We start from the raw sequence: 25,989 nt of genomic DNA, 5'->3' as shown, positions 1-25,989 counted from the left end.
AACTGGAGCAACTTTAACTTTTGACCCCTGTACAAAGAGAAATCGACCTATGTAACCATTTGTGCTGTTTTTATCCCATAACTCCAAAAGGTTCAGCCACAGACAGTCCAAACTATACCTTTTTGGAATCTTTATGATCAGATGAATACGGTGGTATATTTTTCAATATGATTGGAGTATTTATCACTTTTGACCCATGTGTAATTCTTCATTGACTGCAGCTACCACCCTGGGATGGCCACCGTACATTTCGGTACACTGAGGCTGGATTTTAAGTGTTGTTTAGTCCCCTTAAGTGGTACTGATTAGATCAAAACTTTCCACTGGCTCACTGACTACTATCTTTAGAATAATTTCTACAATCTGAGTTTTTGACCTACAAGTGGAGAAAACTACATGTAAACAATGTCATTGAAACACAACATGAACCACAAACGAACAAACCAAACCAGAAACGGAAAAAAAAAAAAAAACAGTGTTGACACGAGACATGTGACTTACAAGATATGGAATTAAAATGCCACAAAACACAGTATACATTCTGTGAACTACCCCGAGCCCACACCTTTCCTGGAATGATTTGTCACACAAACTGCCAACAGGTGGCTTGTTTTCTATCTTGCCTGCACAACATAAATATCCTGTGGGAACTACAGAATACAGTCTAAGCCAAATATAATAAACTGATTTATATTATAAACATGTAAATGTAATTATCATATACAGTGCAAACTTGTTCCCACAAGATGACTATCTGTGTGGACACAATACTAAAAAAAGATCCTGTGCACACATTACATTGTGTTGCACAAGATAGCTTTCTAACCTCAATTATTTCAAGCTCACTAAATAATTAATTCCTATAATACAAGTAATGTGTGCACACAACTTGTTTGTACAAGCTACTTTTTTCCACACAAGATAACAGCTTCCCGCAAGTATCAAGCATGTACAAGAGCATTAAAAAAAAAAAAAAATCATAGTTCTCTTGCTACAAAATGGTAACTTGATGTTTGAAGATAATTAGTCTGTGCATACTGCAGTATCTTGTGGACACATAATTTGGTCCTTCAAGATAATGGTCTTGCTCACACATGAAAAACACACACCCACACATGATATCGTGTTCCCACAACACAATTTATCTTGTGCAATGTACACACTAGACAATGTCTAACTGCCAAATATTTGTGCATATAAAAATTTGTTCCCACAACATCTGTATTTTGTACAAGATTCCATTGTTCTTATATTGTTCTGGCAATACACATATCTTGTGTGTACACGAGAAGCAATAAAATTACACATTCTAGTAATCTGTTGCTATTTGACCATCATTATCGTAACATGACAACATGTTTCCACTATGTTATCTTGTGCAAATCAGCTAGTTTGTGTATCCTGTGGTGCATATTTTCATGTGCGGACAAGATAATTAGTTTATAGGTTCAACGTATCTGTCCACAAGATACTGTATGTGTGAACAGTAATCATTTCTGTACAGATTAATTATCAAGCAGAAACATACCATCTTGGAGATTGTACACATAAGATAACTACATTGTGGAAATGAGGTGTCATGTCTACACAAGATCATATCTTCTGGGAATAATTGTGTGTGCTTTAGATATCTTGTATGAAAAGAATAATAAAAAAGTTATATGTGCACAAGACTCAGTATCTCATGTGCACATCCAGAACATGCTAATGATCTTGTGCACAAATGATAACATGTCCCTACAATCATTTTTCATACAAGATAATAACTTGTTCAGGGAAGTATCTACTGAGAATACGATGGTTCCCAAAAGATAAGATCTTGAGCAGTAATGACATCTTGATTCCACAAGATGTTATCTTGTGGAATTAAGATACAAAAGGTATATTTCTCCTTGATAACAACTGTGCACACAGGCTATTACATGTTCATACATACAGAATCTTGTGGACAGATGTGTAACTTGTCCATGCAAGATAATTATCTTGTACAAACAAAATCTCATTCCAGTCATATATTTGTGTATATCAAAATTAGTTTGCTCAATATATTTTATACAAACAAGGTTATAATGTTTTCTGACAACTATGTTGTCTGTAAATGTTATTCACACAATATAGCTATCTTGCGCGCAGTTATAACGTGGCAGCATGTTCGTAGAAAAGCAGTATCTTACGCATGCACATACATGATAGTTTGCAAAACGTAAGGTTGTGTGCAGATGTGCAGAGACGGTATCTTGTTTCAGTAGTTACCTTGTGCACACAAGCTACAAGATGGTAACTTGCTCATTCATAATTTGTTTGCATGCAAATGATTACATGATCCCACATACAGTATCTTGTGCACATACAAAACGTGTCACTGCAAGATAATCATCTTGTGCACACATTATAACATGCACTGACAATAAGCAATGCTAAGCTTGTACAGAGAAGGTAATAACTTGTTCCCACACAGTAAGTATGTTGTGCACACAAGATGGCAAGCCCTGCACGATGGTCCCTGTGTGTTGTGGATCACCACTAACGAAGGTCCTAGGGAAAGCTCCTACAGCCTCACACGCCACCAAAGTAAAACTACACAACTGGTATAAGACAAAAGAAACACTTCAAACAGTTCAGTCAACATGCCTGCATGTTGTGCGTTATAACTACACTTTTCAGTCTCATACTTTTAAAGTTTGTACAAAGTTAAGAGAGTGTGTAAATATCTGGCTAAATAAAATACTCCTATTGGTCATCAGCAGGGAGAAAATAAAAATGGCACAGTGAACCTTCAACCAACTCGAACATTTCTGGGGTGGGATCCATCCATCACACCGCTCATCATCATCATCATCACACGTCCTCAGGAATAATCTGAATAAACAGCAGGAAATCCCGTCAGTAAGTATGCAGCACGTGTGCACAGCAGTAACACGGATCAGGGTAAATACTGGAATAAAGCAAATAAAATGCTTGTAGAAATACGGTGCATTTCGTCAAAAGTGTTGCAGGTGCGGCTGGAAGCGAGCAGCGTTTCCACATGTACAACGTGCACCCCCTGGTGGCCAAACGCAGACCACGGCTGGGCAGCGTTCACCACATTCAGCAGCATTCTTCCACACAGAACGATAACCGCCGTCCGTTATTCTGCCCGCGCTCGGTGTTATACTTCAGTGGAGAAGAGAAGGCTTTGACGTTTGCTGTCTGGAGCTGGGATGCTTTCCAGCTGGAGGAAATAAAGTAGAACTTGCACCTGTGGAGATACAGGAGAGGTGATCAGGTCTACGGGTTACATGCATCATCCCAGCACCGCTATCTGGTCCCAGACTCATACCTGAGCCATGACCTCCAGAGACCAGCTGTCATTCATGGAGATGGGCTGCACGCTGCCGGAGATTTTACTGTCTTTCTCCGAGGGCCGGAGCAGCGTGGGGCCAAAAACTGTGGCCAGGTTGTGCAAAGACATTTTGTTGATGCTCTCATTTTCAGCCACCCTAAAGGAACACAATGAAGAAAAAAAAACATTCATCTCATGAAGTGTCACACAAAATAACTGTCCATAAGAAACTATCTCGACCCGAAAACATACAGTAGTGTTCAGAATAACAGTAGTGCTATGTGACTAAAAAGATTAATCCAGGTTTTGAGTATATTTCTTATTGTTACATGGGAAACAAGGTACCAGTAGATTCAGTAGATTCTCACAAATGTAACAAGACCAAGCATTCATTATATGCACACTCTTAAGGCTATGAAACTGGGCTATTAGTAAAAAAAAGTAGAAAAGGGGGTGTTCACAATAATAGTAGTGTGGCATTCAGTCAGTGAGTTCGTCAATTTTGTGGAACAAACAGGTGTGAATCAGGTGTCCCCTATTTAAGGATGAAGCCAGCACCTGTTGAACATGCTTTTCTCTTTGAAAGCCTGAGGAAAATGGGACGTTCAAGACATTGTTCAGAAGAACAGTGTAGTTTGATTAAAAAGTTGATTGGAGAGGGAAAAACCTATACACAGGTGCAAAAAATTATAGGCTGTTCTAAGCCTTCCATCTACAGCGCCCCCATTTGGTCAGAGGATGCAATTGCACAGCTGCAGGGCTCCACTGCGTGTACGGACTGGGAGATCTTTGAAGGAGATTTGGAGCACAGAGTTTCAGTAATCACAGATTACATTAAATTCTGTATATCATCCACTACACCAATAAGAACATTTAAGAAATACCCAAATTCTAATCCTTGGATTACATCTCACATTAAGAGCAGTATGAGAGACAGATTCAAAGCTTTCCAGCGTGGGGACTGGAACACAGTTAATACACTGAACAGAGATAAAACATGACATAACTAAGGTCAAACTCAGATACAAGGACAAAACTGAACAAGAGTTCAGCAGCATGGACACTAGGCAGGCCTACAAGAAAATCAAGGTCCTCACTGGTCAAACATCTGGTCACAACACAATACCTGACCCTACCATCTCTGCTGATACCCTCAATACATTCTACACACGTTTTGATAGTATTGATAACTCTGCCATCTGTGAGGTACTTCTTGGTGCCCTGCCCCTGGACATTCCATCCCACCCACCATTTACGGAGGATGATGTACGTTTGCAGCTAAGTAGATGTAAGGTGGCGAAGGCATCCCGGCCAGGGTGCTGAAATTATGTGCTATGGAGTTGTCCCCAGTCCTGTACTCCATCTTCTGGGACTCCCTCAGATTAGCACACATTCCCACAGCCTGGAAAACGTCCATAATCACCCCGGTTCCCAAAAAGCCACATCCATCCGAGCCAAATCATTACAGGCCAATCGCTCTTACCTTCGTTATCATGAAGTGTCTGGAAAAACTTATTCTCCACACCATTCTCCCCGCTGTCAGACCACTGCTGGACCCATATCAGTTTGCTTACAGGGCCAGGCGGGGAACCGAGGATGCTGTGGCATGCTTCCTCCACCCCTTGTTGCAACATCTTCAGTCACCTGGTACCTTTGCATCCATACTATTCAGTGATTTTAGCTCGGCATTTTATACAATACAAGAGCCCCAAATGATTAAGAAGCTCCAAACTCTTAATCTGTCTCCATGTTATGTGTCGGACGCAGCCCGGAGAACCGACCAGCGTTTGAAGGACCCAGTATAAAATAAGCAGAGCACGGTACAAAGGATAACAGAGTTTAATAAACATAACAGTGATGTGAAAAAATATAAAAGTGCGCGGTCTGGCGTGGTGGATTGCGGTGCGCTCCCAGCAGCGCTAACGGTCCGGAGCCAGAACCAATTCGGACCCAAGGACCCCGCCGACACCCCCCAGGTGGCCGCGACAAACCGAGTCTGTGAAAGAAGGAATCATTATGTGAGTCCACACTCAACACACAGAGAGAACGCTCAAAGGTGCACAAACAGCAAACACTTCCTGGCTTAATTACTAATCAGCTTCCCACCCTGCAGGCATGGAACATCCAGTTCACAAAACTCCACTGCAGAGGAAGCTGATTACACGACCAACATACAGCTCAATATAATAAGGTGTGAGGGACACCACATTTACTGACTGTATAAATGTTAGTCACAAAATCTAACGTACCTCAGGAAGTGTGCTGACGAGCGTGAGACCTCACCCCCTCCTCTTTCACAGACCATGCATCAAACCTGGACGTTCTCTGCATCCACTGATGATGAGATGGCTCCCGAGACGACGATCTCACCCGTCTGGTCACAAGGTCGAGTCTCTGGCAAATACACACTGTGTACTCCAGTCTTAAATGCCACCATGTTCCAATCCATGTAGATGCACCACAGCTGTGAGTCCTGATGAGCCTCAGGTGATCAGGGTGAGGTCCTGATAAACTCAGCTACACAGCCACTCAGTCCCAAATGCAAGCCACCTGGAAGGAAAAACAAAAGACAGGACAAAAAACAGAAACAAAAAGGCAGCCAGGCCCCCCCAGCCATACAACAGTACCCCACCCTCACGGGAAGCCTCCCGGCGAAACCTGGCCCAGGAGAAACACCCCCCTCCAGGGACCATGGCTGGAAACCGTATCCGCATTCATCTTCCAACAGAATCTTCATCTAACAGAACGGTTGATGTCTTCTCCTCTGGCTGCATCTTTGCCCCTGTTTCTATCAGTCAATTAGCACAGGTGTGGCCAGGAGTTCTTGAACCTGTGCGGTCAGCCTTTGTCCAACCATGTTCACAGTCTGATTAGTCATAAAACAAAAAAGACGAACACAAACAACCAAAACACCCCCCCCCCCCTCCCCAGGGGACCGTCCCATCAAACCCCGGGAAGAGGAGAAAAGAAAAACACAACCCGAACTTAAGCTTACGAATAAAAATGCTAACACCCCCCCCCCCCCCCCGTCCCCAGAGGACCGTTCCATCAAACCCCGGGAAGGGGAGAAACGAAAAACAACCCAAACTTAAGCTAACAAATAAAAACACTAACACCCCCCCCCCAATGACATGTAGGGACCAACATCCCCCAGAGGACATCCCGCCAGCTCCAGGAGTAATAACCACAGCCGAGGTCCCTCTGGGATCCAATGTCACCCACGGGGACTCCCAGCGCCTCCCAGAGGACCATTCCATCAACCCCAGGAGACGCCTCCCCTCATGACCAACGGACCCAGCCCCGGCCGTCTATGGCTAAATGGACCCACAGCCCTTTCCCCCCCAGAGGACACCACAGTCAAACCCTGAGGGCGGAAACTGGGGGGAAAAACAAAAGGAGAGAAAAAAAAAAAAAACATACAAACAAAACAACCCCAACCCCACCCCCTTGGCGCAGTGGAAACTGGAAGCACGTCCAGCGTCACCAACCGTGACTATACCCCAGAAGCCAACCGGGAGGAGTGGAACAGCGGTTATGGCAGACGGCACAAAACGGCGCCACTCCTCCGACTTCCAAACCAGCCACGGGTATATCCCACTGCCCCAAACCTCAGCCACACCGATGGCAGACGGCTCAAAGGCGCACTGAAGCCGGAGGTGGAACAGGGAATCAACAAACAAACCCCCCCCCAGGTGCAGAGGTTACCTGGGAAACGCCCAGCATAACCAAACTGCACCACTCCAGCAACGCCGACACTACGGCTCACACGGCTGGAGCCAGAGGAGAAGAGAGGGAACAAAAAGAAAATACCCCAAACCCCCCCCCCTCCCCTCCCAGGTGCAGAGGTTACCTGGGAAACGCCCAGCATAACCAAACTGCACCACTCCAGCAACGCCGACTCTACGGCTCACCCGGCTGGAGTCAGAGGAGAAGAGAGGGCATAACAAAAAACAAAACAAAAAAAAAGAAAAAACAACCCAATTACCCCCCATCACCCCCCAGGGGACCATCCCATCAAACCCTGGGGAGGTGAAACTAAAAGAAATATAAAGAAAGACTAAAAGACTAACATAAAGTTGCTTGGGTCCTTTTTTGCTGCTCCAAACAGGCTGCAGGGTCACAACCCCAGACCCTAATAGTGGAAAACAAAAAATAAAATCCCACACAAAAACCAACTCAAAAAACACCCACACAAAATGAACTAACACAAAACAAATAAGTGATTTATACCGTCAAGCTCAAACAAATGGAACACACCTGTTCCAACTTAGGAGCTTGATGGTAATGTGACTCAGTCACCAACAGAGGGAGCCAGAGTGCTAAAAATGAAAAACCCCCTTTGGTGACAGAAAACAAACGAGCTGCTTTTTTGTGCACAGCTGTGTGCTACACACAACCAAAAATGTGATTCAACTAAATAACACCGGAGCTGACACAACAGACGCAGTAGCTATCATTACCCGGGGAAACGGGGCTACGACTGTAACACAGGAAGCACCGCAACCCGTGCCACAGAGCTCCGCCGTGCGCGTTCACCCATTACAGACCCACTCCTGCAGCTCCCATTTAAACCTCTTATCCGGTCGAAGTGTGACGCGAAGCCGTCGCCAGTCACACTCCACCACGACCCACAGATAAGGCACAAACACAGGAACACGGCTGCACGAGCGCTCAAATCAGTATTCAGTAATGGGTTCTCCAACACGCACCATCCGGGCGGAGAGCACCCGCAACTGATCCGGATAACTTCTGAACGTCTGCTGCCGCCTTCACGGCGCGTTACCTTCTCTGCTACCGCTGGGTCCGTGATGTTTGGCCAGAGACTACTGTTATGTGTCGGACGCAGCCCGGAGAACCGACCAGCGTTTGAAGGACCCAGTATAAAATAAGCAGAGCACGGTACAAAGGATAACAGAGTTTAATAAACATAACAGTGATGTGAAAAAATATAAAAGTGCGCGGTCTGGCGTGGTGGATTGCGGTGCGCTCCCAGCAGCGCTAACGGTCCGGAGCCAGAACCAATTCGGACCCAAGGACCCCGCCGACACCCCCCAGGTGGCCGCGACAAACCGAGTCTGTGAAAGAAGGAATCATTATGTGAGTCCACACTCAACACACAGAGAGAACGCTCAAAGGTGCACAAACAGCAAACACTTCCTGGCTTAATTACTAATCAGCTTCCCACCCTGCAGGCATGGAACATCCAGTTCACAAAACTCCACTGCAGAGGAAGCTGATTACACGACCAACATACAGCTCAATATAATAAGGTGTGAGGGACACCACATTTACTGACTGTATAAATGTTAGTCACAAAATCTAACGTACCTCAGGAAGTGTGCTGACGAGCGTGAGACCTCACCCCCTCCTCTTTCACAGACCATGCATCAAACCTGGACGTTCTCTGCATCCACTGATGATGAGATGGCTCCCGAGACGACGATCTCACCCGTCTGGTCACAAGGTCGAGTCTCTGGCAAATACACACTGTGTACTCCAGTCTTAAATGCCACCATGTTCCAATCCATGTAGATGCACCACAGCTGTGAGTCCTGACGAGCCGCAGGTGATCAGCCTCAGGTGATCAGGGTGAGGTCCTGATAAACTCAGCTACACAGCCACTCAGTCCCAAATGCAAGCCACCTGGAAGGAAAAACAAAAGACAGGACAAAAAACAGAAACAAAAAGGCAGCCAGGCCCCCCCAGCCATACAACACTCCACTCTTCATTCATTGGATCCATAACTTCCTCAGCAACAGACTACAGTCTATTAGACTTGGCTCAGTCACTTCACCAACCATTATCACCAATACCGGTACCCCCCAGGGGTGTGTACTCAGCCCTTTCTTGTACACCCTCTACACCAACGACTGCACCAGCCCCTCACCCATAACTACATATTTTAAATACTCTGATGATACAGCCATTCTCGCTCTTCTCAAGGACAGTAACTCCATAACCGCCTTCCATCAGTCTGTCACCCACTTCACTAAGTGGGGCTCGGATAATTTACTGGAGCTCAATGTGGACAAGACTAAGGAGCTACTGATTCATACTCAATCACATACTCCGGACTTGGCCTTCATTAACATTCACAACAAAACAGTTGAGCGTGTCAATCATTTCAAATATCTTGGACTCATATTGGACAATAAGCTCACCTTTGATCAAAATGTCATTAACATTCATAAACGCTCCCAGCAAAGACTTCATATCCTTCGTAAGCTCCGTGCCCTTTCTGTCACCCCAAAACTCCTGTTATTGCTATACTCCAGTATCATCCAACCCATCCTTCTGTACTGCTCACCCTGTTATTCAATATGCTCTCCATCACTAATAGAAATAAACTTATTAAGGTCACTCACACAGCATCTAGAATCATCAGCTTGCCCACCACGGACCTCTCACAACTCAACAATAAGGCAGTCATACGCATGGCCCGGACAACCAGCACAGACTCTAATCATCCTCTCCACTGACACTTTTGCCTGCTGCCCTCTGGTCGCAGGTACAGAACTTTGAAGTGGAAGCGGGCGCGCTTTAGTAAAAGCTTTGTCCCTTTTGCCATAGCAGCTCTAAACAGTTTATAACATGTCCTGATCACTTGTCATTTGCATGTGTGTCCTGTGTCTATATGTGTTTTTAATGTGACAGTTGCTGTGAAAACAAATTTACCCCTGGGGACAATAAAGGTCTATCTATCTATCTATCTATCTATCTACAATGATCTCCAATGCTTTAAAATGGACAGAAAACCAGAGACGCATGGAAAACAACCATCAAAATGGATAGAAGAATAACCAGAATGGCAAAGGCTCACCCACTGATCAGCTCCAGGATGATCAAAGACAGTCTGGAGTTACCTGTAAGTGCTGTGACAGTTAGAAGACGCCTGTGTGAAGCTAATTTATTTGCAAGAATCCCCCGCAAAGTCCCTCTGTTAAATAAAAGACATGTGCAGAAGAGGTTACAATTTGCCAAAGAACACATCAACTGGCCTAAAGAGAAATGGAGGAATATTTTGTGGACTGATCAGAGTAAAATTGTTCTTTTTGGGTGCAAGGGCCGCAGACAGTTTGTGAGACGACCCCCAAACTCAAGCCACAGTTCACAGTGAAGACAGTGAAGCATGGTGGTGCAAGCATCATGATATGGGCATGTTTCTCCTACTATGGTGTTGGCCCTATATATCGCATACCAGGTATCATGGATCAGTTTGGATATGTCAAAAAACTTGAAGAGGTCATGTTGCCTTATGCTGAAGAGGACATGCCCTTGAAATGGGTGTTTCAACAAGACAATGACCCCAAGCACACTAGTAAATCGTGGTTCCAAACCAACAAAATTAATGCCTTGCAGATGTGAAGAAATCATGAAAAACTGTGGTTATACAACTAAATACTAGTTTAGTGATTCACAGGATTGCTAAAAAAGCAGTTTGAACATAATAGTTTTGAGTTTGTAGCGTCAACAGCAGATGCTACTATTATTGTGAACACCCCCTTTTCTGCTTTATTTTTACTAATAGCCCAATTTCATAGCCTTAAGAGTGTGCATATCATGAATGCTTGGTCTTGTTGGATTTGTGAGAATCTACCGAATCTACTGGTACCTTGTTTCCCATGTAACAATAAGAAATATACTCAAAACCTGGATTAATCTTTTAGTCACATAGCACTACTATTATTCTGAACACTACTGTACATACAGTGAGAGGTCAACATTATTCCCTCAGTTTGGACTCACAGTTTCATACTCTGAATTTTTATAATGTTACAGGAAGACACGACTACATTTTGATCCAACTGTGGATCCAGGAGTTAAGGCATTTTACATAATGTTGGCACATTAATAAAACTCAATCGCCTGATTGTCTGCAAAGACAAGTTTCCAGACCGTTCTTGTTTTGATCTTGGTGATGAATGATGCCCGCTTTTAAACTGTGCTCTTTGATAGGGAGCAGGATTACTTCAAATCTTTGAACAAGTTTTATAAACCTCATCTTCAAAGGGTTTGTAAGAGTAGAATGGGAGGCAGAGCCTTCAGCTTTCAGGCTCCTCTCCTGTGGAACCAGCTCCCAATTCAGATCAGGGAGACAGACACCCTCTCTACTTTTAAGATTAGGCTTAAAACTTTCCTTTTTGCTAAAGCTTATAGTTAGGGCTGGATCAGGTGACCCTGAACCATCCCTTAGTTATGCTGCTATAGACGTAGACTGCTGGGGGGTTCCCATGATGCACTGTTTCTTTCTCTTTTTGCTCTGTATGCACCACTCTGCATTTAATCATTAGTGATCAATCTCTGCTCCCCTCCACAGCATGTCTTTTTCCTGGTTCTCTCCCTCAGCCCCAACCAGTCCCAGCAGAAGACTGCCCCTCCCTGAGCCTGGTTCTGCTGGAGGATTCTTCCTGTTAAAAGGGAGTTTTTCCTTCCCACTGTAGCCAAGTGCTTGCTCACAGGGGGTCGTTTTGACCGTTGGGGTTTTTACGTAATTATTGTATGGCCTTGCCTTACAATATAAAGCGCCTTGGGGTAACTGTTTGTTGTGATTTGGCGCTATATAAATAAAATTGATTGATTGATTGATTGATTGATTGATTGACTGTGACAGTTAGAAGATGCCTGTGTGAAGCTAATTTATTTGCAAGAATCCCCTGCAAAGTCTCTGTTAAATAAAAGACATGCAGAAGAGGTTACAATTTGCCAAAGAACACATCAACTGGCCTAAAGAGAAATGGAGGAATATTTTGTGGACTGATGACAGTAAAATTGTTCTTTTTGGGTCCAAGGGCCGCAAACAGTTTGTGAGACGACCCCCAGACTCTGAATTCAAGCCACAGTTCACAGTGAAGACAGTGAAGCATGGTGGTTTTACATAATTATTGTATGGCCTTGCCTTACAATATAAAGCGCCTTGGGGCAACTGTTTGTTGTGATTTGGCGCTATATAAAAAAATTGATTGATTGATTGATTGATCTTCAAATACAATAAATGTTGGGGTGGATCTGCAACAAGAGGTGGGGTCAGTACATTTTTATGCCTTTGTATGGTATGCAGTCTAAAGATTATTTAATCTTGCAGGTCAGGTAGGTCAGCGATCACGTGTCAATGCTGCATGTCACCCGATGTGCCACAACACAGAACTGCCCCAGGTTCTGGATTGCGACCTTTGAAACAGACAACCAGCCAATTGACATCTCTCAAAAGTAGTAGTAGTAGTGGCAGTAGGAGTAGTAATAATGGTATTAGTAATAGTAGTAGCAGTTTGCAGACTGATCATCTTCTTACATGATTGATACCTCTTTGTTGTACTCTGTTTTATTTGTTATTGATAGTATGGCCAGAGCAGATGGTCCCCCCTGAGTCTGGTCTGCTTGAGATTTTTTCCTACAATCAAAAAACACCTGAGGGAGTTTTCCCTTCCTAATATTGCCAATGTGCTTCCTCAGGGGGGTGGGTAAGGTTATACCTTACCTTTGGGGTGATTTATGTTGTGATATTAACGTACTATGCCTCTGTCATATCAACAAGTGTTTTGTAGATTTCCAATAATCCATTCAACCAACAAATTTATGCAGGTGAAAGCCTCCTTGGTGGATTTAACTGTAACTGTGACCCGTGTTACCTTTTCAGATGATCGAGAAGAAAAAGGAAGGTGACCAGGTTGGGTTCTGGGAGAGACAGCAGTAAGTTGAGCATACAGCTCTCCTTGGCCACAGTGTCAGAGAGAGCTGCCAAACAAAAGGAAGAGGCCAGAGTGTGTTTAAAATCTACTCATGTCCACTGGCAGCCGTTTACAGATGAAGAGACTGTGACTGACCGATGCCTCCAGCAAAATTGGGATACAATTCATCTGTGAATAGCGGCTCTGGCAGCTCACGGAAATACAGCTTTAGTGTTCCAGCAATGGCATTGACGTCCATCTCCCTCATCATCACAGACACGTCTTTGTTGTCTGCCGGGTGATTCAGACAATAGACAGCAATTACCAAAGACGACTACAGACAAGACCAACAATCGGCTTTAGAACGGACGACTGACCAGTGTGTTTCTGATCCACAGAAGTCCATAAAAGCCTGTTTAATTATGAAGCCTCCAAAGGAGGCTGAAGGTTTCCTCAATTTACCTTCATTCCCACAAAAATAAACAGCTTTTTGCATGTTCCTGCCTGCCATATTTCACACAGCATTATTTCATATTACATTTCTTTCCTACTGGTGCTACAACTTGACAAACAACAACAAATTTAGCATCAAACTAGAAGATAACAACAGCAGCAATGTCCAATATGAAGGTGACTATCATATTAGCAAGCCATACTATAGAATTAAATACATTTCTGCTCGACCAAAGTATAAACTGTTGTTATTGTAGTCATGTGTAATTATCCTCATATAAATCATTCTAATTGTGACAGAAGTCTTTACAAGTCCAAAGTTGTGCACCCTGGGGATCAAACAGCAAAAGAGAGCGATACTTTCAAACTGAATCTTACTTGAATCAAAAGCAGCCTTCAGCGCCTGGATGTCAGTTGCCACGCCCGACACTCTGTAGATTCCAACCTCATCTATCCCTCGTCGCTCGATCTCCTCCACACACTGCCTCACAATGAGGGGAACTTTGGAACGCTCGCGCCTGGAGGTCACATTGACATCAGCGGTGCTTAAAGGTCGGGCATCCTCACAAATCCACAGATCAGAAACAAATTAACAGTGAAACCTCAGTGTGCCAGCGCTAGTTTGTCCAAAGAAATGCTGCATTTACCATCAGTACACAATTTTCCATCATGAATTTTCTTTTTAAATACATTTGTCTGTTCCAGTCTACTATAGATTGACAGTCAACTAGCCCCATTGCCAGCTAGTTCCACCAACAACAACACCAACGAGTCCCAAACAAGCTCTACCCATCAACAACTAGACGGCCACCAAGTATCCCCTACCGTATATGACAGGTATCAATTAGGGCCCATAAAAAAATTATCATCCTTGATGTCAGAAAAAGTGGTGAGGGTGGGGGAGATTTTTTATTTGAAACAGGTACATACGTCATTTCAAACCTGAAAAATGACACATACAGTACCTGCATATCAAATGAGGACTGAAAATATCAGATATTTTTAAAATAAATCTTGTTTCAGTGTGCTGCACACTAGTAGTGTGATAAACATCATGCTGTGTGTGAGTGACACGGAGCAACTGACTGTGTGGTTGTCTTTGGCCAAAGCATATTCGCCATCTAGCAGACGTGCCGGTTCTTGCACCAGCTGTACCGCAGCCAATGAAATTTGCCAAAATAATAAATTAAAAATAAATTGATGAAGGCTGATTTTGGCGTGTGGCAGGGATGATAAATAATGCTTTTTTTTTTTTTTCTTTTTTTTTTTAAATGGGGCCTTATACACAAACATCTGCACAATATTAATACAAATAGATGACTGTGCATATCAGTGGACTTAAGTGTAAAGTCTAACTAGCCAATCGTGCTGAGGGCTGCCATAGGAAGCTGATATGGAATATGTATGCATTTTGTAAGTGAGATGAAGAACTTAAGTATCACTGGTCAGGTCAGGTGTAAAACCAATCACAGGTGATGTGTGTATATGACACTGTGAGAAATATGCTACTTTAACACATATAACACCTCAAATCCAGGAACCAGCGACTTCATGTAGCTAAATATTGTTTAATATTACTTTAAATCAAAATGTAAAATAAAGTGAATAGGTGTTTCTGCTTATTACTTGGTTTTTAGCGCATAATGTGTGTTTGCCACACACCAAAAATAGCTGTTTGACTTGGTCAGTTTTTCCAAATTTCACAACAAATGGCTTATAAGGTCATCAGTTTACTTTTGTAATTTCATCCATTTTCATTGGTAGTGGGGATACGTGGTTGGGGGGTTAGTTGGTAATGGGCCTTGTGGTATTTTTTTTGGCACAAACTTAAATCTCAGTGAGAAGTCACCAGTCTCCCATTGCTGATTTATGAGAAAATCAGACCCGATTATTATTATTATTTAATATAAATGGTAGGCAAAATTCATATTCCCTACTGTTTTATACCCACTTACATACAAGTGTCACCAAATATTGCAGAATACACCAGAGTACATACAATTGCCCCACACAATTCTGAAAAAATTACTGCGTTTTCCCCACACTTTTCCAAAAAGCTAAAATGTCTCTGCTAACATCTCAAAACTGTCTTCTGCTTAACAGTGCAACATGCTTTTCATGGGATCATTTGCAGAGGATCAGAAGGAGCCTTCTGCTTAGAGAATGGTAGATTCCGATTACTACATATTCCACTTCCCACTCCATTTACACAAGAGGACCCCTGATCTATAGCAGTTACAGATGCACCAACTATTTACCTTATGTGGATCACAATTTATCCTGACATCACTAGTTTTTTAATGTTAAAAGTTTAATGTTTAATGTCCTGATTGCTCACAATATTCTACTATGCTACCTTTACACAATTTCAGGCCCTGATTAGGTATGAGAGTTTTTTTGCACCAAAAACATACACAATTGGGTACCAAACATCAACAGTGGGAGGGGGCCCTGATTCACTGGTACCATTGAAATGCCACATGAGTATAATCAACTCACTTCGTTACGGTGTTAATTTTCACTCCAAAGACGCCTGACTGCTTCCGTGAAGGCATTCGCTTCAAACTGAACTCTCGACTTGTGAACTTCATGGAAAGCTTCACTTCAGTCTAAAACAGCCATAATATCAGTGAAAGCAAGCTGGAATTTTTTCATGCATTTATTTATCCAAATCTCAGAACATCATTTACAACCAGAGGAGGATTAAACTTTATTTCTTCATCTTTCTGCATGTTCAAAACTCTTACCCCATTGACAGCAATGACTGTTCTTTGCCAGTCTTTGTTTTGTAATGTCTGTGCATCCAGCTGTGAAAAAAAATTAAAGAAACTCTCAATGAATTCCTTAATATGAGACATATTACTCAACAATTAATGGACCAATTTCAAAACCTTTGCACAACGTCCCATAGTAGAAGCAGCCGAAAGAAGAACACTAATTACAACTGAACACAATTTAATATCTTCTGATGTTCTTAATGCAGAAGAGAAATATTTTGATACTGGAGCTCTTGGCAACATTTTATTGTACTTGCATTAATTCTATTGTACCTGCATTAATAGTAAATGTCCACCAGGAAATATTGCTCCATTTCAAGAACCTTGGGACACCAAGCTGTTGCTTAGAGTAGTAGTTGTACAACCCCTGGCAAAAATTATGGAATCACCGGCCTCGGAGGAAGAAAGGAGTGATCACACCTTGGAGAGCTGTTGCACCAAGTGGACTGACATGAATCATGGCTCCACAACGAGAGATGTCAATTGAAACAAAGGAGAGGATTATCAAACTCTTAAAAGAGGATAAATCATCACGCAATGTTGCAAAAGATGTTGGTTGTTCACAGCAGTCAGCTGTGTCTAAACTCTGGACCAAATACAAACAACATGGGAAGGTTGTTAAAGGCAAACATACTGGTAGACCAAGGAAGACATCAAACCGTCAAGACAGAAAACTTAAAGCAATATGTCTCAAAAATCGAAAATGCACAACAAAACAAATGAGGAACGAATGGGAGGAAACTGGAGTCAACGTCTGTGACCGAACTGTAAGAAACTGCCTAAAGGAAATGGGATTTACATACAGAAAAGCTAAATGAAAGCCATCATTAACACCTAAACAGAAAAAAAACAAGGTTACATTGAGCTAAGGAAAAGCAATTGTGGACTGTGGATGACTGGATGAAAGTCATATTCAGTGATGAATCTCGAATCTGCATTGGGCAAGGTGATGATGCTGGAACTTTTGTTTGGTGCTGTTCCGATGAGATTTATAAAGATGACTGCCTGAAGAGAACAAGTAAATTTCCACAGTCATTGATGATATGGGGCTGCATGTCAGGTAAAGGCACTGGGGAGATGGCTGTCATTACATCATCAATAAATGCACAAGTTTTTGTTGATATTTTGGACATTTTTCTTATCCCATCAATTGAAAGGATGTTTGGGGATGATGAAATCATTTTTCAAGATGATAATGCATCTTGCCATAGAGCAAAAACTGTGAAAACATTCCTTGCAAAAAGACATATAGGGTCAATGTCATGGCCTGCAAATAGTCCGGATCTTAATCCAATTGAAAATCTTTGGTGGAAGTTGAAGAAAATGGTCCATGACAAGGCTCCAACCTGCAAAGCTGATCTGGCAACAGCAATCAGAGAAAGTTGGAGCCAGATTGATGAAGAGTACTGTTTGTCACTCATTAAGTCCATGCCTCAGAGACTGCAAGCTGTTATAAAAGCCAGAGGTGGTACAACAAAATACTAGTGATGTGTTGAAACGTTCTTTTGTTTTTCATGATTCCATAATTTTTTCCCTCTGCTTGGTCTAAAAAAGTAACCGTTACTGACTGCCACAATTTTTTTTTCCTGATTTCTTATAGTGTTTCTTAAAGCCAGAAAGTTGCCATTTGAAATGACTTTAGTTTTGTGTCATGTCTGTGATCTGCTTTTTTTCTACAAAATTAAACAACTGAATGAACATCCGCCGAGGCCGGTGAATCCATAATTATTGCCAGGGGTTGTAGCAACAATTTAATATCAGAATCATGATACAAAATTTTTTATACATACATATATATATATATATATATATACATACATACACACACACACGCATATATACTTGTGATCAAGAGTTGTGCACTGCATAACAACTTTGCCCTATATTTTCTTTACATTGCAACATCAATATTGATGAGAACCCTTTAAATCAATTTATTGAAAGTAAAAAAAACAGTTTTCCTTGTGAATTAAAAACCTCTGCTTCCAGTTAGCTGATGATTAGAACTCCATTGCCTCAGTCAACCTGACATAAACGTGAAGCCCATATGGTCGTGTGCAGTTGATCTGCTTTAGTCAGCTGACTAAAACCAACTGCCAGCTTTTATTTGCAGTGATTGGGCATGACTAACGTGATAAGTTCCCGGTGTTGAGCTTTATGCAACATGTCAGATGTTAAACCCACAGGATGACATTCAGATAAGCCTTTCTGTAGTGAAATTATCAATATGACAAATAAATCACAGGTACTGCAATGTGGGCTCTTACGTTTAAGAGATAAATCCACTCCAACAAAATTTTAAAAATCTGCAGAAAGTGTTTGAGCAAACAAAGTGGTGGCCAAGTGGTTAATGCGCTTGGTTTCAGTGCAGAAGGTTCCGGGTTCAAATCCCACCCCTGCCACATTTCTCCATGTAAGGTGGAGTTGTGTCAGGAAGGGCATCCGGCGTAAAACCTGTGCCAAATCAACTTGCAGATCCACCTTGGATTTGCTGTGGTCGACCCCGAGTGCAAACAAGGGAGCAGCCGAAGGGATTTACTATGTAGGCTCCAAAAGTTTACCTTTGACCTGAGGAGACCGCTGCGGACTCGTCCCCACAGACGCGACCCTGTGGCCAGTGGCTTCCTGAGACCCGCGTCCCCCTCGTCCTCCAGAACTTGGCCGGTCTGATCTAGACTTTTCTCACTGGGATTACTCTCGATCATCCTTTGTCAACGTGTGTCACTAATATTTCACTGGGTAAAGAAACCACTCCACAGCTCTCAGATAAACCTGCTTCCTCAACATCTACATGAGCAGCACGTCACGCTTCCTTGAAGAGTCATCAAAGCAGCCCGGGAGAACCTTTAACTTTAAGCCGCATATCTTCAGAGAATTCAAATCCATGATTTCAGTCTACGAGGAACCAGAAGAGGAGGAAAACCTGTTGGTTGCACTGTGCCTGTGTTGTTCTACTTCCCAGATGGATTTGGGGATTAACTGTGGAGAATACCCCCCCCCCCCCGCCAGCCAAACGTGCTGCCGCTGCACCGGTACAATCTCACAATCCTCTGAGGCTGATTACTGACAGGCACCAGGAACATCATTAGTCTTCTTCAGATGCCACATAATTATCATATTGTGGTAATAATGAAATTAAATAGTGCGGGACTGGAAGTTGCCATCTTGGCAGCGCTCAACTCTGCTTAACTCAAACAAAGCTACAGCAGCGGGCTAACTTTGGTTCAGGTGTTTATTTAAGGGATATTTTTGTGGATTTGGTGGTTGTTTTCATAATTGTTAGTATTAAAAAGGTATTGTCGGAATATTGCCTTCGTAACTGTCACACTATCAGTGGACCCAGTGTCCTCAAGCTACCTGCTAATTAGCGCTAACCTGCCGCTAACGTAAATTAAATGTCACTTCATGGAACTATTTGTGCACGTATATCTTTGATGATCCGTTAGTACATTTAACTGCACAGTAAGCCATATTATCTCAGATATCTGCAATAAAATGCTTAGAAATGACAAACAATCGATTCAAGAGCGTGCAGCCTCTGCTAGCGGGGTCGACTGTGGCATAACGCTGCCATTCAGTGCGACCACACCTGGAATTATTCACAACTTTACGACTTAAAATAGCTTAAACCAATGACATAAGGAAAAAATTCACCTTGCATGGCAACCAAATGCACAACAGGAGTAACTTGGGATTAAGAAACTTGCCAAAGGCCCTTTAGTGATTTTCCAGTGTGAAAATGATATGAACAGAATTAAAGTTGTAACAAGTCCACCGCTTTAACCCACTGACCATCCACCAGGTGATACAGTTAATGTAGTTTAGGCTGTTTTTAGTATCGTCAGGGGTGAAAGTAAGATTAGATTCTTGCAGGAACTGTGCTACTCAAAAAAATGTTTTGCTCACAAACTGAGCTCTCGCATCATATTAAAGATATTAAAGACGGCTCTTTTCTGACTTTGAGATTCTTAAATTCTGTGCACTTCCTTGAGTGCATGATGTATGATGTTAGACACATAATGTAATTTATGGCAAAACATTTATTTTCAGGTAAAGTGCAAACATTTTTTGGGAAATAACATCAGAACAACTTCAACATCATTAACAATGCAACAATCTGTTCTTTTTAAAAAAAACAACAAAAAAAAACAGAGAAACGGAAAATGCACTGCCACCTGCTGGTGGCACAGAGTAATGCTAGTGCAGGCTTTTTGATTGCTTTTATGGTCCTGCAGCCAGCGCACTAAAATCTACTTCTTCAGCAGGTCACGAGTGCCACATTCTGTTGATGACTTTCATGTATTCATCAAATTTACATTTATTTCTGAGAAATTCACTTGAAAACTGAAAGGGCTCGTGTTGTGTGCAGGGGTTAAAGTTGCTCTTCCGAGGTGTACCCCTTTGTACCGGTATCGTCGGCCGAACGGTCCCCCTAGAAATCAGCCCCCTCGATGACGCGGTTCACGGATTATCACCTCGTTTCTGCTTCAAACTGCCTCCAGTTATCATCTATCTCAGCGACAGATATCTGAAGCTTTTGTACAACAATCATTTCCACATAAATTCAGCATTATTTCATCAGAAAAGGTGGCGGAAGTGACCAGAGCACTGCGGCTAAACGAGCTGCTAGCTGATGCATTCACTGCACATTGGACATTTCAGTGCATCATGGAATTTCGCAGAGTTTCTGCTTAAAACGGCCTCGTTTCTGCTTAAAACTGACTTTATAACCTTCATCATCTGCTGGTTAAAAATCCCATTAATCCATTTGATTGCTTTGGGTGAAGAGACTCTGTCTCGTGCTGCTGTGGTCCGAAATGATGCATGCGCAGATGCAAAAGGCAGACCAATTTTTAGGGGTGGACCATTCGGTCTGCGACACTGGCTGTAGAGGAATGTATATCACTTCTCTGCACCACGTACTGCTGCGTTCTAACTCACTTTCACCCCTGAGTATCGCCTTAAAAAAGTAAACAATGCATGACTGGATGGAATCTGAGTGGAGTCATGCGGTCAATTCCTCCAGTAGCATTTCAGAAACTTTCAGAACCAATCCCAAGGTGCACTGAAGCTGTCCAGGTGACAAATGGAGGCCAAAGACTTTACTTCATATTGATTTTTTGCTTTAATTTGTCACCCATCTGTATAACATCACTTCCCACAAAAATGATTTTATGTTATCTTTTCTTTATCTGTTGTCTTGAGCAATTACGCATTGATTTTATTACACGCTGCTCTAGTTACTAAAATAAACTCATTTTATCCTTAATATCCTGTAAAAAAATAATGGAAATTAAATGTTTAATTTATAAAACTTTGGTTTGTCTTTAACAGCATTTCAGGGTCTACAAAACCATTGATAAAATGACACCACAGGTGAAGAAAGTGACTCAATGAGCCGACAGGTGTTCCACCCTCAGACGCTGTGAGGAGGCCAGAAGCCCCATGAGCCTTTTCTCTAAGGCTCAGTAGTGTTTTCAGCCACCTGTCATGCAGGGAAATCCCTTCACTCTTTGATCAAAGACGCCTCTGTCTCCCTCTCTGCCGCCCGCCGTCTCAGCTTGGAAGAGCGTCGAGGGACACGTTTTGTCAGCCCAAAGTCTAACCTGCCTTCTGTCACAGCACCTCATCCTGGGTCAAGCTGAAGTGAGTCACAGTGACCTTGTGGCTCGCCAACAGCAACACGTCCCACAGGACAGGATTAGTCCAACAAGACACTGTGGTCAGCAGTGTGGGCGAGACGGGTTATTAAAAGTCATTATTTTGACCCTTAGAATGGCAATAAGAGTCATTTATTACTGAGATCAAAACGTTCACACTGGCAGCTGAACAGAATCTGACTCTTGAGTTTTTTGCATTAAGTGCATCATACAATTACAGGCTGTTAATCTAATGTGCTTTGTGCATCCATACCTTTATCTGTCCTTTGGCCATGATCTTGTCACTGATCTCTCCATCCTCTTTGTTCTGCTTGGTTTTGCTGTAACACTTGTCATAGCAGAGAAGCCTCAGAGTCTGAGAACCTTCTAATTCAATCTCAAACTCCTTGAACATAAACAACAAAAAGGCATGATTTCAGTCAAATCCCACAATGTTTTGTTTTATTTGTCATTTTTGCTCTCTAAATACTTTATTGATGAGATAGAACAATATGTATCTGTTAAATTATGACAAGCTGACCTGTTGGCCAGAAAGCTCTCCTAAACCAAAAGAAATATGAAGTTTTGACAGTTTCTACAACTGTGGATAGAAATTAAAAATTCTGGCTCCATCACTTTGTGGCCCTGTGGGGTGAGAGGAGTAAGACGGATTAAAAAGTCAGTCTAGTATAGTTACCATAGGAGGAAGAGTGTTTGCACTTTTGGCTCAATGTTCACTCCCTACAGAAATTCAAAATTCCAGCTCCGTTGTTTTTTGGCTTTATGGGCTCATTTTCCATGTCGTCAGGTTCACTATGTTCAGGTACTGGCTTTCATTGGAATTTTGTTGATATTTGCAAAAGTATAGAGTTTTGAAAAGTGCATACGATGGCCAATCAGAAAATGGATTATTCCATTTTCCCAAAAGCTGTCATGGTGGCCATCATGGACTTGTAAAAATGCAGCTTAAAATAGTTTTTTTTTTTTCAGTACTTTGGCTTCTATAGGATCTCGATTCCAGTGGATAAATACGCATTTTCAAAGATGTTGCGGAATCCAATGGTGCCAATAACAAAAATGGCACCCGTGCACGTGTGTGTGTGTGTATGGGGGGGGGGGGGGGGGGGGGGGGGGTTGGGGCAATGCCACATTTATGGCTGGCCATCTTGGATTTTTGAGTGTGGATGTCTAAAATTATGTCTTTTTAAAAATTAGCAGCATTGGATTCTTTGGATTCCTTGGCTATAAAAATGTGTACTTAACCACTGGAATCAGGATCCTAGTCCATCTACAAGCAGAGGTATTGAGAAACTCTCATGTTAAGCTGTCATTTCCACAAATCAATCAATCAATTCAATTTTTTTTTTTATATAGCGCCAAATCACAACAAACAGTTGCCCCAAGGTGCTTTATATTGTAAGGCAAGGCCATACAATAATGATGTAAAACCCCAACGGTCAAAACGACCCCCTGTGAGCAAGCACTTGGCTACAGTGGGAAGGAAAAACTCCCTTTTAACAGGAAGAAACCTCCAGCAGAACCAGGCTCAGAGAGGGGCAGTCTTCTGCTGGGACTGGTTGGGGCTGAGGGAGAGAACCAGGAAAAAGACATGCTGTGGAGGGGAGCAGAGATCAATCACTAATGATTAAATGCAGAGTGGTGCATACAGAGCAAAAAGAGAAAGAAACAGTGCATCATGGGAACCCCCCAGCAGTCTACGTCTATAGCAGCATAACTAAGGGATGGTTCAGGGTCACCTGATCCAGCCCTAACTATAAGCTTTAGCAAAAAGGAAAGTTTTAAGCCTAATCTTAAAAGTAGAGAGGGTGTCTGTCTCCCTGATCTGAATTGGGAGCTGGTTCCACAGGAGAGGAGCCTGAAAGCTGAAGGCTCTGCCTCCCATTCTACTCTTACAAACCCTAGGAACTACAAGTAAGCCTGCAGTCTGAGAGCGAAGCGCTCTATTGGGGTGATATGGTACTACGAGGTCCCTAAGATAAGATGGGACCTGATTATTCAAAACCTTATAAGTAAGAAGAAGAATTTTAAATTCTATTCTAGAATTAACAGGATCCAAATCCAACATAACCTTCATGGTGGCTTCCAGGAAAATGAAATCCTCCATTTTCTGTTTGGGTATTGCATGTAGTTTCCAAAAGCATATAACTTTACTAATCTCCATAAAATTATAACAAAATTACATGAGAAATCCGAATAACAGCAGAAAATTCAGCCTGATCAGAATCAGAACCCGAGGAGGAGCAGCAATTTGAAGTAACCATTCATTTGGAATAAAGTTATTCTAGCAGTACCCCAAATGATGCTCTGAAGAGAACTAGTATCAAATGGACATTGCCTTAGGTCACTGGCTAGCATACAGACCACTCAACTATACACTAAGACAGGATGCATGAGAACCCTTAGAAGGACTCTACAAGCAGACACAAGCAGACTCTACAAGCTCCCATGACACAATAAAGATACTCACTGGGGGTTTCGCCCACTGATCTCTATATATTACTGGATCGCTCACTGGCCAATATTTTTGAAGCAAACCAGCCGCCATATTACCACTCTGATGTCCCGCTCCTGAATGCTCGTTTATATTGATCTTTAATGATGCGCACGCAACTTTATTCTTTGTAATTTTGTTAAAAAAAATACCTTCATGTGCAGCTATAAACTGCGCAAATCGCCAGATCAAAGGCTGTAGATGAACATTTCACCTGTGAGTATGATTGAAATGGGAGGTAATGAAGTGTTCTATCCCTTATTCCAGCATATAGACAAAGATAATAATAATAATAATAATAAGTGGCTTATTAACTCAACATGTGTAGCCACATGTTGCATTTTGTGTTGGACGAACTATTTTAAGACATTTATTAGGTCTACTTGTACATAATTTTGGAGTTTTAGGCTTTGTTGCTACGAGCTTTATTACTTATATTAGGCTGAAGCTCATAGAGTTGTGTGCAATAAATGTCATTGCAGGGAAAACTAACTGTTCTGTAGCTAGTTAAGTGGTGTTTTATTCTTTTAGTGCAACTATTAAAAAAAAAACACTATGTCTGTGTTATCCATCATGACTTTTGTTATCCATCCACTTTTGTTCATGATATATATATACACACACACACACACACAGATATATATACACACACACACAGATATATATATACACACACACACAGATATATATATACACACACACACACAGATATATATATACACATATACGAGTATATAATTAAAAGCTTGCTGATGATTCCACAACACTTGTATAAACTTTGATTAAAGAATAATAATTTTTAGAATTGAATAGAAAATAAATCAAATAGCTAATCATGACAGGCATGGATTAGGAGGGATCAATCTTACATTATCCGAAGAACTAAAATATGTAAATGACAGAATCAGCGCAGTTATGACTTGAAATTGTTAATGTTCTAATAAGCTGTCTATGTGCGGTCTAGTTGGGAGTGGTAAGATAGCTGTCAGTTTGCTTCAGCAGATTGTACGGAGTGTGTGTGGGCCAATGAGTGATCCATTAATATATACAGATCAGTGGTTTCACCCCATTAAAAATAAATAAATAAATCATGTATTCTAAAAATGTCTCTCTTTTTCAACTTCACTGTATGTCATTGTTGAGTCATATATCTCATTGATGTGGAACAAAACAAAAAAATTTTGATTTTAAAATAGGGATGAGGTTGGGGGTTTCTGTTGTGTGTGTGTGTGTGTGTGTGTGTGTGTGTGTGTGTGTGTGTGTGTGTGTGTGTGTGTGTGTGTGTGTGTGTGTGTGTGTGTGTGTGTGTGTGTGTTATGTGGATTGTCACCTCGTTCCAGCTGGGCTCAGTGGAGTCTCTGTAAACACGTGTTTTGGCTTTGTTGACGAAATAGCCAAAGGAGTCAACCTCCAAAGAGCAGTAAAGATCTAGCAGGCAAAAGCAGAGAGTTTTATTGGGTGATGAGATCAGTTACTGGATAAAAATAATATGTTCTGAAGCATCACGATGTCATTCCTGTCCTATGCTACCACTATGGTCATGCAGAAAGAGGCGGCCAACACTGCCGACCACAGTTTGCATCGACTAGTGACACGTCTCATGCACCGTGTCCAGAACTAA

The 25,989-nt window shown here is 42.1% G+C and overlaps 1 protein-coding gene across 1 annotated transcript in view; it reads right to left on the bottom strand.

Annotated features, from left to right (window-relative positions):
- Positions 1–255: 255 nt before the first annotated feature.
- Positions 256–25,989, bottom strand: part of si:dkey-91m11.5 (PH_BCR_vertebrate and RhoGAP_Bcr domain-containing protein) — a 117,275-nt gene continuing 91,541 nt past the window's right edge. The window contains 9 exon segments of the mRNA XM_034171280.1: positions 256–3,238; positions 3,320–3,479; positions 12,949–13,054; positions 13,144–13,278; positions 13,819–13,958; positions 15,940–16,049; positions 16,188–16,247; positions 22,131–22,262; positions 25,699–25,796. Of these exon segments, the coding sequence (XP_034027171.1) occupies positions 3,149–3,238; positions 3,320–3,479; positions 12,949–13,054; positions 13,144–13,278; positions 13,819–13,958; positions 15,940–16,049; positions 16,188–16,247; positions 22,131–22,262; positions 25,699–25,796 (1,031 nt within the window). The 3' untranslated portion in view covers positions 256–3,148.

This window comes from Thalassophryne amazonica, chromosome 5 (genome assembly GCF_902500255.1).
Source record: "Thalassophryne amazonica chromosome 5, fThaAma1.1, whole genome shotgun sequence".
NCBI lineage: Eukaryota > Metazoa > Chordata > Actinopteri > Batrachoidiformes > Batrachoididae > Thalassophryne > Thalassophryne amazonica.
This window is presented reverse-complemented; position numbering and strand designations above follow the sequence as displayed.